The sequence below is a fragment of the Cyprinodon tularosa genome, unplaced genomic scaffold, assembly GCF_016077235.1.
Source record: "Cyprinodon tularosa strain WSP-4 unplaced genomic scaffold, ASM1607723v1 ctg1175, whole genome shotgun sequence".
Classification (NCBI taxonomy): Eukaryota; Metazoa; Chordata; class Actinopteri; order Cyprinodontiformes; family Cyprinodontidae; genus Cyprinodon; species Cyprinodon tularosa.
The window spans coordinates 112838-126228 of NW_024037976.1; the positions used below are offsets into that span (position 1 = coordinate 112838).

Consider the following 13391-nt stretch of genomic DNA (forward strand, 5'->3'; position numbering starts at 1 on the left):
TGCCTCCTTCTGACCATCAGGAAATGTAGAATAGAATATATCCAACATCAGTGATGGGAATGAAATTTCCAGAAGGAAGGCGTTGGCATTGAAAGCCAGAGCCAGACTGTCACTGATTGGACGGATTACTAAATGCCTCAGTTGCCACCATGATGACGGTCTACTGAAGAACCTATGTCTCATTTCCCTCCTCAAAAGATTGTCCGTCCACAGGTCTTTGGTTTTGACCATGGTTGACTTTGGAATACAACTGAGGCAGCTGGTTGGGCTGAAGGTAATGTCAGAGTAAAGGTCCCCAATGTTCTGGGATTTGGGTCTTGCAGTTAATCATCAGGTGGTTAAGCTTTAGCTCCTTGAGAATGGCTAAGTTGGCAGGTAGTCCCCTCTATGGAAGCTCAGAGGTAGTCCCCTCTATGGAAGTCCAGAGGTAGTCCCCTCTATGGAAGTCCAGAGGTAGTCCCCTCCATGGAAGTCCAGAGGTAGTCCCCTCTATGGATGTCCAGAGGTAGTCCCCTCTATGGAAGCCCAGAGGTAGTCCCCTCTATGGAAGCCCAGAGGTAGTCCCCTCTATGGAAGCCCAGAGGTAGTCCCCTCTATGGAAGCTCAGAGGTAGTCCCCTCTATGGAAGTCCAGAGGTAGTCCCCTCTATGGAAGCCCAGAGGTAGTCCCCTCTATGGAAGTCCAGAGGTAGTCCCCTCTATGGAAGCTCAGAGGTAGTCCCCTCTATGGAAGTCCAGAGGTAGTCCCCTCTATGGAAGCCCAGAGGTAGTCCCCTCTATGGAAGCTCAGAGGTAGTCCCCTCTATGGAAGTCCAGAGGTAGTCCCCTCTATGGAAATCCAGAGGTAGTCCCCTCCATGGAAGTCCAGAGGTAGTCCCCTCTATGGAAGTCCAGAGGTAGTCCCCTCTATGGAAGCTCAGAGGTAGTCCCCTCTATGGAAGTCCAGAGGTAGTCCCCTCTATGGAAGTCCAGAGGTAGTCCCCTCTATGGAAGCCCAGAAGTAGTCCCCTCTATGGAAGCCCAGTGGTAGTCCCCTCTATGGAAGCCCAGAGGTAGTCCCCTCTATGGAAGCCCAGAGGTAGTCCCCTCTATGGAAGCCCAGAAGTAGTCCCCTCTATGGAAGCCCAGTGGTAGTCCCCTCTATGGAAGCCCAGAAGTAGTCCCCTCTATGGAAGCCCAGTGGTAGTCCCCTCTATGGAAGCCCAGAGGTAGTCCCCTCTATGGAAGCCCAGAGGTAGTCCCCTCTATGGAAGCCCAGAGGTAGTCCCCTCTATGGAAGCTCAGAGGTAGTCCCCTCTATGGAAGCCCAGAGGTAGTCCCCTCCATGGAAGTCCAGAGGTAGTCCCCTCTATGGAAGTCCAGAGGTAGTCCCCTCTATGGAAGCCCAGAAGTAGTCCCCTCTATGGAAGCCCAGAGGTAGTCCCCTCTATGGAAGCCCAGAAGTAGTCCCCTCTATGGAAGCCCAGAGGTAGTCCCCTCTATGGAAGTCCAGAGGTAGTCCCCTCTATGGAAGCCCAGAGGTAGTCCCCTCTATGGAAGCCCAGAAGTAGTCCCCTCTATGGAAGCCCAGAGGTAGTCCCCTCTATGGAAGTCCAGAGGTAGTCCCCTCTATGGAAGTCCAGAGGTAGTCCCCTCTATGGAAGTCCAGAGGTAGTCCCCTCTATGGAAGTCCAGAGGTAGTCCCCTCTATGGAAGTCCAGAGGTAGTCCCCTCTATGGAAGTCCAGAGGTAGTCCCCTCTATGGAAGCCCAGAGGTAGTCCCCTCTATGGAAGTCCAGAGGTAGTCCCCTCTATGGAAGCCCAGAGGTAGTCCCCTCTATGGAAGCCCAGAAGTAGTCCCCTCTATGGAAGCCCAGAGGTAGTCCCCTCTATGGAAGTCCAGAGGTAGTCCCCTCTATGGAAGCCCAGAGGTAGTCCCCTCTATGGAAGTCCAGAGGTAGTCCCCTCTATGGAAGTCCAGAGGTAGTCCCCTCCATGGAAGCCCAGAGGTAGTCCTCTCTATGGAAGTCCAGAGGTAGTCCCCTCTATGGAAGCCCAGAGGTAGTCCCCTCTATGGAAGCCCAGAGGTAGTCCCCTCTATGGAAGCCCAGAGGTAGTCCCCTCTATGGAAGTCCAGAGGTAGTCCCCTCCATGGAAGCCCAGAGGTAGTCCCCTCTATGGAAGTCCAGAGGTAGTCCCCTCTATGGAAGCCCAGAGGTAGTCCCCTCTATGGAAGCCCAGAGGTAGTCCCCTCTATGGATGTCCAGAAGTAGTCCCCTCTATGGAAGTCCAGAGGTAGTCCCCTCCATGGAAGCTCACATGCAAAAAGAAGATCTGGATCAGGTGCCTAGTTGGTGAACGGTGAGGGTGGTCTTAATCTGCTAATTCCTGGTGGGAAAAGAACTTAAGGTTTCACCTTACTGCTAAAAAGCCAAAGCTGTGGTTTGAGACTGAAAGCATTGTTGGACTCTGAATGGACCATCTCCACGGTGTGTAATGGAGGACAGAAGCTGTGGCCTGAAGCTATCTTAGGTTGAGAGGGATTCAGAGACTATGGAAGGAAACCTTTGGTTGTTCTAAAGGAAGTTATGGAAAACGGTTGTAGATTTGGGGGTTTTGAAGTTATAGACCCTGACCGAGGACATAATAGGGCATGGAAGGAGCACTTTGAAGGTTTCCTCCATAGAATAACCATGTCCTTCTTTGAGGAGACTTCTGGTGGTTCTGGTGGTTCTGGATATGGTAGGCAGGGTCATTCCACATGCATAGAGGTGGCAGTCAGGATCACATGTTTCAGATGTGATCAACCATCAAATGGCCATTAATAGCAATGATCAGTCCCATAGAATAGCTCCAGCCTGTGCCTCCTCTATCTTCTAGTTGGTTTCTTATGGCTGATAATGTGCAGCTTATTGTTGATAACAGATGCTTTGGCCACGTCTAAAACCTTAAGTTTGACTTTCTATATACCTACTTATATTTCTATCTACTTTATTTACACCCATTTACCTTCCTTACAAAAAAAACAGTGTTTTATAACGTTACTTTGAGTGAATTCCACATGTTTCAGTCACACAGCGTTAATGGTGTTTAAAAACAACGATTTTTTTGGGGGGGAGGTGGTTTGATATGAGCAACATGACAATCAATAGATGAAGAACTACTCAAATTATGTTCAGATTACACAAAAATAAATCATTTAACTCTGTGGGTGAAAAATTAATTACTTTGGGATTGGGACACATTGGGTGATAACGACCTACTGAGCCTAGTGGTACAATCTGAAGCCATTCTATGGGACTGATAATAACAGATGATAACATCGAAAGCGGATGACAGGATGGTGGTCTCATTAATTTAGAAAGCAGAATGGAGGGTTTATTACAATAAATACTTTATTTCATACTTCTGGATGTTTGAAGCAAAGTATTTATCAAAGGATGTTATTTCTCAGCCTTTAAGGGAAAGCTGAGTCCAGCTGTGGATGGTTTATTTCTGTCTTCCTGCCCATGGGTCGTTACACTTGCACATTTGCTCCTGGTGGCATGAACCTCTGGTTTATACTTTCCATTGTTTTGTGACTCTAAAGTCCAATAACATTGTGCCACAATGTTTTTATGCCATGGGTGTTTCTCCAGCCTTGGTTAAACACAGCTTCAGGCTTCTCTATCACAGTAAATCCTTATTTATCATTCCTGAGCAAACTCTCAGTTATCATGAAAACCAGAACCAGTCTGCTTGCCTCTGATTTAAGTGGTCTGTGGTCCCTATTGTAGTTCCAAAAGGCGCCATCTTTAGTTGTTTGACCTTTTTTTGCAAAGTCTCAGTTTTTTTCTGAGTGGTGTGTTTCCCACCAGGGGGGCTAAAATATTAGTAAGCTGTTTATCCATGCTGTATGTTACTGAGTTCATGCTGCTGACGATGGCTCTGAGTGGCGTCCCTTCCTTATTAGCATTAGCATGTCCTCCCCTGGAAATAATCTGAAATAAGCTGAACGGTTAATTACCTTGACGTTTTCGAGTTGTTTAAGGTAGTCTGTGATTTTCTTACTGTAGGCGTTGGTTGGATCTCTCAAAGATTCATATGATAAAAAGATTCATATTCATTAGAATTTTGTCCTTATAGTCGGAGGTGTTGAGGACCACGGTGGATCTTCCTCTGTCTGCTGCTAATATGGTGATGCTTGGGTCCTGGCAGTGGGATGCTATGGCTTTCCTTTCCTATGGTGTGAGATTGGAAGGAGGTGGTTCGATGCTGGACGGGGAAGCTGTTGTCTCATCCTGAGGTGCTCTGCCTGTTTCAGCCACGGTGTTGTTCCTGATGGCAGATTCAGTGGCAGTGATCAGCTCCATAATGGGTATTTATTGTGGAGAAATGGGGTTATAAGTTTGTAGGGTCACAAAAAGTAAACAGTTTCAAATGTGTTTAGATGGTTTTATAACCCTCTATGCTTATCAAACCCTAAAAAGAAACCACCAACCCTCTGGACCAGTGGTGCCCACCGTTGGCCACCAGCGGTTTCCACCATGTTTTGGGTCTGAAAACTCCTAAACCCTGAAATGTCTCATGCCCAGGACACGGCAGCACCTGGTGACCTGCTGAGGAGCATTTAGATGTGCTGCTGCTGGGGCGTATCTGTTATATTTAGGCTACTGGCCCCTCAGGCTTAGACCCCCCACCTGCACCCCACCCCCCCTGCTGGCGGATTGATGCTTGAATCAGGCTGTTTGTCTGTGTCAGTTTGTGGCCAATAATAGCAGTAAAGCATTTAACTGTTGCACAACCCAAAATAATAAATCAACATTGTCTGATGATGCTGCAGATATAATCAAATAAGATCCTTTTCCTCAGCCTGACATCACGTTAAACCCTCCAGCATCTCTCTGTAGACCCTAATGTCTTAGCGTAATCCGATTTCATGTTCTGTAGAGCAGCTTTATCACCAAGCCAATTTAAATCCTTACTGAAGACCTCATTTATCTTAAATAAGCAGCAAAACAAGCAACAGCCAAACTGAAGCACAGATAAGTTAAGAGTTGAGTTTACAGAGAAGGAGGATCTTTAAATAATGCTCAACAACTTGTTGGCCTCATGGTTATGAGTGTTTCATTCATGACACTGAGGAAGTAGATGACTGGTTGGTTCTGTTTTATAAAGATAGTATTTTTGTTGGAATACCATTTCACACCGACTACAGGGAAACAGAATTTGTTGCAACAACAGGAAGTCTACATCCGCGTGATGGGAGGATTTATCAGCAAAGCTTTCTTCCACTAATGGGGGGGGGGCAGAAAATGAAGCCGCAGGGAGAGAAGCAACCGAGTCCCACCTGTGGGACGTCGCTCTGAAACCAATGCTCACAAATCAGATTAGTTATGAACATCGTGTTCATGTCCCAGCAGCACCACCCTACAGCAATACAACCCTACAGCAATACCACCCTACAGCAATACCACCCTACAGCAATACCACCCTACAGCAATACCACCCTACAGCAGCACCACCCTACAGCAATACCACCCTACAGCAATACAACCCTACAGCAATACCACCCTACAGCAATACCACCCTACAGCAGCACCACCCTACAGCAGCACCGCCCTACAGCAGCACCACCCTACAGCAATACCACCCTACAGCAATACAACCCTACAGCAATACCACCCTACAGCAGCACCACCCTACAGCAATACCACCCTACAGCAATACCACCCTACAGCAGCACCACCCTACAGCAGCACCACCCTACAGCAACACCACCCTACAGCAGCACCACCCTACAGCAGCACCACCCTACAGCAATACCACCCTACAGCAGCACCACCCTACAGCAATACCACCCTACAGCAGCACCACCCTACAGCAACACCACCCTACAGCAGCACCACCCTACAGCAGCACCACCCTACAGCAATACCACCCTACAGCAGCACCACCCTACAGCAATACCACCCTACAGCAATACCACCCTACAGCAGCACCACCCTACAGCAATACCACCCTACAGCAGCACCACCCTACAGCAGCACCACCCTACAGCAGCACCACCCTACAGCAGCACCACCCTACAGCAGCACCACCCTACAGCAATGCCACCCTACAGCAGCACCACCCTACAGCAATGCCACCCTACAGCAGCACCACCCTACAGCAGCACCACCCTACAGCAGCACCACCCTACAGCAATACCACCCTACAGCAGCACCACCCTACAGCAGCACCACCCTACAGCAGCACCACCCTACAGCAGCACCACCCTACAGCAGCACCACCCTACAGCAGCACCACCCTACAGCAATGCCACCCTACAGCAGCACCACCCTACAGCAGCGCCACCCTACAGCAGCACCACCCTACAGCAGCACCACCCTACAGCAGCACCACCCTACAGCAACACCACCCTACAGCAGCACCACCCTACAGCAGCACCACCCTACAGCAACACCACCCTACAGCAGCACCACCCTACAGCAGCACCACCCTACAGCAGCGCCACCCTACAGCAGCACCACCCTACAGGAGCACCACCCTACAGCAGCACCACCCTACAGCAGCACCACCCTACAGCAACACCACCCTACAGCAGCACCACCCTACAGCAATACCACCCTACAGCAGCACCACCCTACAGCAATACCACCCTACAGCAACACCACCCTACAGCAGCACCACCCTACAGCAGCACCACCCTACAGCAGCGCCACCCTACAGCAGCACCACCCTACAGCAGCACCGCCCTACAGCAGCACCACCCTACAGCAATACCACCCTACAGCAATACAACCCTACAGCAATACCACCCTACAGCAGCACCACCCTACAGCAATACCACCCTACAGCAATACCACCCTACAGCAGCACCACCCTACAGCAGCACCACCCTACAGCAACACCACCCTACAGCAGCACCACCCTACAGCAGCACCACCCTACAGCAATACCACCCTACAGCAGCACCACCCTACAGCAATACCACCCTACAGCAGCACCACCCCACCCGCAAAAACCACCCTACAAACGCACCACCCTTTCAGCGCACCACCCTACGCCCAAAACCACCCCTACGCAGGGGACCACCCTACAGCAATACCACCCTACAGCAATACCACCCTACAGCAGCACCACCCCACGCAATACCACCCCAACCCGCAGGGACCCCCTCCGCAGCACCACCCTAACAGCGCTTCCCCCCTACAGCAGCAAACCCCCCTTTCAGCACCACCCCTTCCCGCAATGCCACCCTACAGCACACCACCCTCAGCAAGCCACCCCAACAGCGCACCACCCTACAAACACACCCCCTACAGCAGCACCAACCCCAAAAGCAAAACCGGGCCCCAGCAGCACCCCCCCTACAGGGAGCACCACCCTACGCAGCACCCCCCTAAAAGCAGCACCACCCTACAGAAACACCACCCAACGGGCAGCACCACCAACAGCAATGCCACCCTACAGCCCGCACCCCCCTAAAAGCGGGGCCACCCCAAAAGCCACCCACCCTACAGCTGCCCCCACCCTACAGCGGGACCACCCTAAAAGCAAAAACCACCCTAAAAGCAGCACCACCCTACAGCAGGGACCCCCCCTACAGCAAAAACCACCCCCCAGGGAAACACCCCCCCTAAAAAGCAGCACCCCCTAAAGCAAACGCCACCCCACAAACAACCACCCTACAGCAGCACCCCCCTACAGGGGGCACCACCCCACAGCAGCAAACCCCCCTACAGCAGCACCACCCTACAGCAGCCCCCAAACCCCCCAGCAGCACCACCCCACGCAATGCCCCCTCAGGTCAGCACCACCCTACACAATCCCCCGGGGGGGGCCCCCCCCCCACAGCAAGCACCACCCTACAGGGGAGCACCACCCTACAGCAGCACCACCCCCAGCAATTCCCCCACCCACCCGGGGAGCACCCCCTAACAGCAAACCCCCCTACGCAAACCACCCTACAGCGCACCACCCCAAACAAAGCCCCTAAAAGGGGCACCAAACCCCACAGCAATGCCCCCTACGGCCCGCACCCCCCTTAACAGCGCACCACCCTACAGCAGCACCACCCTAAAAGCAATACCCCCCTACAGGGAAAAAAACCCCCCCCCCTTTAAAAAGCAGCACCAAACCCCCCCAGCGCAACCACCCTACAGCAGCACCACCCCACAGCGCCCACCCCAAGCAAAGGGCCCCCCTTCCAAACAAACACCACCCCACAAATGCCACCCTTTCAGCAATGCCACCCTACAGCGCACCACCCTACCAAACAATGCCACCCCACAAGGGGGAAATGGGCCCCCCCTACCGGGAATGCCACCCCAAAAAGCAGCACCACCCTTTCACAATGCCCCCCCTACAGCAGGGACCACCCTACAGCAATACCAAACCCCCAGCAATGCCCCCCCTACAGCACACCACCCTACAGGGAGCACCACCCTACAGCAAACAACCCCCCTTTAAACAATGGGGCCCCCCTAACCCGGGTCAAACCCCCCTTTCGCAGCCAACCCCCCCTACAGCAGCCCCCACCCCACGCAGACACCCCTACAAAAACACCACCCCCCCCAGCAATTTCCACCCCACGCCCCCCACCCCTACAGCCAAAACCACCCCACCCCCCAGCAACCCCCTAAAGCAGCACCAACCCCCCAGCAATAACCCCCCTACAGAACAAACACCAACCCAGGCGGGACCCAACCCCACAGGAAAACCCCCCCCCCCTACGCAGCACCACACCCCAAAGCAGCAACCCCCCCAACCCAACCCTTTCCACCCTACAAACAAACCACCCCCACAGCTAAGGGCCCCCCAAAAGCAGCACCACCCCACAGCAAAGGGGGCCCTTCAGCCACCCCCCTACAGCGCGCCACCCTACGCAGCACCACCCCAAGCGCACCACCCTAACAGCAGCACCACCCCACAGCAACACCACCCCACAGACACCACCCTACAGCAGGGACCACCATACACCAAAAACCAAACCCTTCAGCCCGCACCACCCTACAGGGACACCAACCCCACAGCAGCGCCAACCCTACAGCAGCAAACCCCCCTACAGCAGCACCCACCCCACAGGAGCACCAACCCCACAGCAGCAAACCAAACCCCACGCAAACTCCACCCTACAGCAACACCCCCCTACGGGAGCCCCCCCCTACGCAGCACCACCCTTAAAAAGCAGCACCACCCTACAGCAAAACCACCCTACACAGCAAACCCCCCAACAGCAAAACACCCCTCAGCACACCACCCAAAAAGCAAATACACCCTACACACACCCCCTAAAAGCAACAAACCCCCCTACAGGGGCACCCCCTACCGCAGCACCACCCTACAGCAAATCCACCCTACAAAACAGGGCCCAACCCCTAAGGGAATGCCCCCTACAGCAGCAACCCCCTACCCGCAAAACCACCCTAAAAAGCAATACCACCCTTTCACAATACCACCCTACAAAACAGCACCACCACAAGCAAAAACCACCCTACAGCCGCACCAAACCCCCCAGCAGCCCACCCCTTCGCAGCACCACCCTACGCCAAACCCCCCTACAGCAAACACCCCCCTAAAGCGCCCCCCTACAGCAATGCCCCCCTACGCAGGCACCACCCCAACCCGCAGCGCCACCCTACAGCAGCAACCCCCCCCACCGCGCACCCCCTACAGCAGGGACCACCCTCAGCAACACCACCCTAAAACAGCACCAAACCCCACAAGGGAGCCCCCCCCCTACAGAAAAACCCAAACCCTACAGCCCGCACCCCCCTACAGCCCGCCCACCCTACAGCACGCCACCCTACGCAGCACCCCCCTACCCCCAGCACCACCCTACAGGACACCCCCCCTACAGCAGCACCACCCTACAGCAGCACCCCCCCTAAAAGCAACCTCCCCCCTACGCAGCCCCCACCCTACAGCAATGCCACCCTAAAAGCGGGACCCCCTACGCAAAGCCACCCTACAGCAGCAACCCCCCCTACAGGGGCACCCCCCTACAGGGAGCACCAACCCTTTAAACCAGCAATTTCCCCCAAAAGCAGCCCACCCTACAGCGCACCACCCTACACACACCCCCCTACAGCAGCACCACCCTTCCCCAAACCACCCTACAGCGGGACCAAACCCCACGCATTTCCACCCCAAAAGCAGAAACCCCCTTACAGGGGGGGAGGGGGGACCACCCTACAAACAGCCCCCGACCCCAAAAGCAATACCAAACCCCACAGCAGCACCACCCCACAGCAGCACCACCCCAAAAGCCAAACCCTTCCCGCCGCCCCCAACCCCCAAAAGCAGCACCCCCAAAAGCAAGGGCCACCCTACAGCAGCACCCACCCCACAGCAATTGGGCCACCCTACAGGGGAATGCCCCCCTAAGCAGGGACCAAACCCCACAAACAAAGCCACCCTTTCAGCAATGCCACCCTACAGCAATGCCCCCCCTACAGCAGCACCACCCTAAAACAAAAAACCACCCTTCACAGCACCACCCTACAGCCCAAAACCACCCCACAGCAATGCCCCTACAGCAGCACCCACCCCTACGCAGCACCACCCTACAGCCCGCACCACCCGGACAGGGAATGCCACCCTTTTTCAAGGGGAAACACCACCCCCAGGGGCACCACCCTACGCGCACCACCCCACAGGGTGACCCCCCCTACAAACAGCACCACCCACAGCAATGCCACCCTACAGCAGCCCCCCCAAAAGCAATACCACCCTACAGCAAACACCAACCCCTACAAGCAGCACCCCCCTTTCAAACAAAACCAAACCCCACCAGGGGGCCCACCCCCCAGCAGCACCAAACCCTTTCAGCACCCCCCCTACAGCAGCACCACCCTACAGCACAAAAACCCCCTACAGCAATTCCACCCTTTCAGCAACACCCCCCCTACAGCAAAACCAAACCCCACAGCGCCCACCCTACAGCAATTTCCACCCACGCCGCAAACCCCCCTACAGCAGCCCCCACCCTACAGCAAACACCCCCCTACAGCAGCACCACCCTACAGCAGCACCACCCTACAGCAACACCACCCTACAGCAGCACCACCCTACAGCAGCACCACCCTACAGCAACACCACCCTACAGCAGCACCACCCTACAGCAGCACCACCCTACAGCAGCGCCACCCTACAGCAGCACCACCCTACAGCAGCACCACCCTACAGGAGCACCACCCTACAGCAGCACCACCCTACAGCAGCACCACCCTACAGCAACACCACCCTACAGCAGCACCACCCTACAGCAGCACCACCCTACAGCAGCACCACCCTACAGCAACACCACCCTACAGCAGCACCACCCTACAGCAATACCACCCTACAGCAGCACCACCCTACAGCAATACCACCCTACAGCAGCACCACCCTACAGCAACACCACCCTACAGCAGCACCACCCTACAGCAGCACCACCCTACAGCAATACCACCCTACAGCAGCACCACCCTACAGCAATGCCACCCTACAGCAGCACCACCCTACAGCAATACCACCCTACAGCAATACCACCCTACAGCAATACCACCCTACAGCAGCACCACCCTACAGCAATACCACCCTACAGCAGCACCACCCTACAGCAATGCCACCCTACAGCAGCACCACCCTACAGCAATACCACCCTACAGCAGCACCACCCTACAGCAACACCACCCTACAGCAATACCACCCTACAGCAATACCACCCTACAGCAATACCACTCTACAGCAATACCACTATGTTCATGACTTCTAATCTGATTTGTGAGCATTGGTTTCAGAGCGGTTGCTTCTCTCCCTGCGGCTTCATTTTCTAGTGGAAGAAAGCTTTGCTGATAAATCCTCCCATCACGCGGATGTAGACTTCCTGGTGTTGCAACAAATTCTGTTTCCCTCTAAGTTTCTCTAAAGTAAAGAAACAGAAATAGCACGCCTTGTTTGATGTGTTTTGCAATTTTACCAACAGGTTATGAATATATTAAATATGTAAGTTTAGATCATTATTAAGTCATTGATAACTATTAGTTAAATGATTATAACTGTCATTTCATTACTAACCGGGATTCGTTAGTCTTTTACATAAAGGATGGACTCCTGGACCAGCTGTTTAAATTCAGTTTAGTAATTTAGACTCTGGCTGCCAGTAGAGCTATTAACCATCAAACAAAGGAAAATGTTCTTCAAGGGTTAATTGGGTAGATGGCGCCGCACAAGCAGCAGCCTGTTTCAGCGGCTCCTTGCTCTCCTCTCCTATTTTCTCTATTTTATATTCTAGTGGAGATTCTCAGTCATCCAGGTCATAGACATTACCCTGTTTGCCAATTAATGCTCTTTCCATCACAAAATTTGGTATTGTATTTCGTATTTACCTAAATGTTTAAAAGCATAATTTATTATTGTCTAAGCATCTTAGAAGGAAGTACATCCAACCATCAATCCTGCAAACACAAGCGATCACATTTCAGGTGATTTTAAATGATCTAAAGCAGGGGAATTTATTCTGATTAAGGATCAAAGAGAGATGATCAATAAAAGGTTATGCATCTTGGCTCAGATTTGTGTAAATATCTAGATTCCATTTTAATCAGTGAAAATTAGTACTCAATGAAGTGCTTAATTTAAGGGCTATAGTCTTATGAGAAGTTTTGTCTTATTTCTGGATCAGTGGTTTATTGTAGGGCAGCGCTGTGACAAAAGGAGACAATCTGTCCAGATAGAGACATAAAAATATTATCTCAATTCCCACTAATGAAAAAGATAAACATATTTTCTCCCCATAAATGGCTCCTGTCACAGTCTGAAATGTTTGGATAACAGAAACAGGCGAAGCGCAGCCAAGCAAAATGTTCTCTAAAGGCGATACTGTCTGTTTATCGTCTGAAAACCAAGATGTCGCCATCTATCAGCCCAGCGTGTTCAGAGAAACTTTCACTGATCCAAACCTCCACATTACAGGAACCGGTCCTCCTGCAGAATCTGTAGTTCTCTAACATTTCAGCCGGGACATGATGAGGTTTGTGGTGGTGATAACCCAACACATCACCTGATTCAGTGGGAATAATGATAAAATAACGAGCCTATTCCTCGCCGAGGTCCATTAGAAAGTCCAGCTGTTCTGTTTTTGTCATCAGATGTTAGAGAACAAAGTGAAGCTCAGTCTGAGGAGAAGATCTTATGAAAATGGACGTTAATGGGCTGGAAACACATGGAGCAAGACGGGCCGCCAACCGATCCAAAACCAGCGGTCCTGTTCTGAGGACTGGGACCAAATCCCAGAAACTACTGAAACATGGAGAAGCATGGAGGCCACGTTTCAGACACAAAACTGGAGACGTGTGGGTGGAAAATTCTGATTTCTCTTATTTCATATATTGATTTATGCTATTTACTCACTATAAAGGTTTTCACTCAGTCTGTTTCACCTGC

At 52.5% G+C, this 13391-nt stretch overlaps 3 protein-coding genes across 3 annotated transcripts; all 3 read left to right on the plus strand.

Moving 5' to 3' along the window:
• Positions 1-359: 359 nt before the first annotated feature.
• On the plus strand, positions 360-7448 carry LOC119799164 (early nodulin-75-like). The gene is made up of 2 exons (XM_038308964.1): positions 360-427; positions 5378-7448. The coding sequence occupies exons 1-2, from the start codon at positions 360-362 to the stop codon at positions 7446-7448; spliced, it is 2139 nt and encodes a 712-aa protein (XP_038164892.1).
• Positions 7449-8262: 814 nt separating this feature from the next.
• On the plus strand, positions 8263-9903 carry LOC119799171 (extensin-like). Its single transcript, XM_038308977.1, has one exon. It carries the CDS (start codon positions 8263-8265, stop codon positions 9901-9903), a length of 1641 nt encoding a protein of 546 aa, XP_038164905.1.
• Positions 9904-10656: 753 nt separating this feature from the next.
• Positions 10657-11721, plus strand: LOC119799182 (extensin-like). The gene has a single exon (XM_038308986.1). It carries the CDS (start codon positions 10657-10659, stop codon positions 11719-11721), a length of 1065 nt encoding a protein of 354 aa, XP_038164914.1.
• Positions 11722-13391: the final 1670 nt, after the last annotated feature.

What these genes read in the sequence shown, in the direction of transcription:
- LOC119799164 (XM_038308964.1), top strand. Translation starts at nt 360, where the DNA reads ATGGCTAAGTTGGCAGGTAGTCCCCTCTATGGAAGCTCAGAGGTAGTC. An exon ending in CCCTCTATGGAAGTCCAGAG is followed by an intron (nt 428 to 5,377) that starts GTAGTCCCCTCT and finishes TTCATGTCCCAG; the next exon opens with CAGCACCACCCTACAGCAAT.
- LOC119799171 (XM_038308977.1), top strand. Translation starts at nt 8,263, where the DNA reads ATGGGCCCCCCCTACCGGGAATGCCACCCCAAAAAGCAGCACCACCCT.
- LOC119799182 (XM_038308986.1), top strand. Translation starts at nt 10,657, where the DNA reads ATGCCACCCTACAGCAGCCCCCCCAAAAGCAATACCACCCTACAGCAA.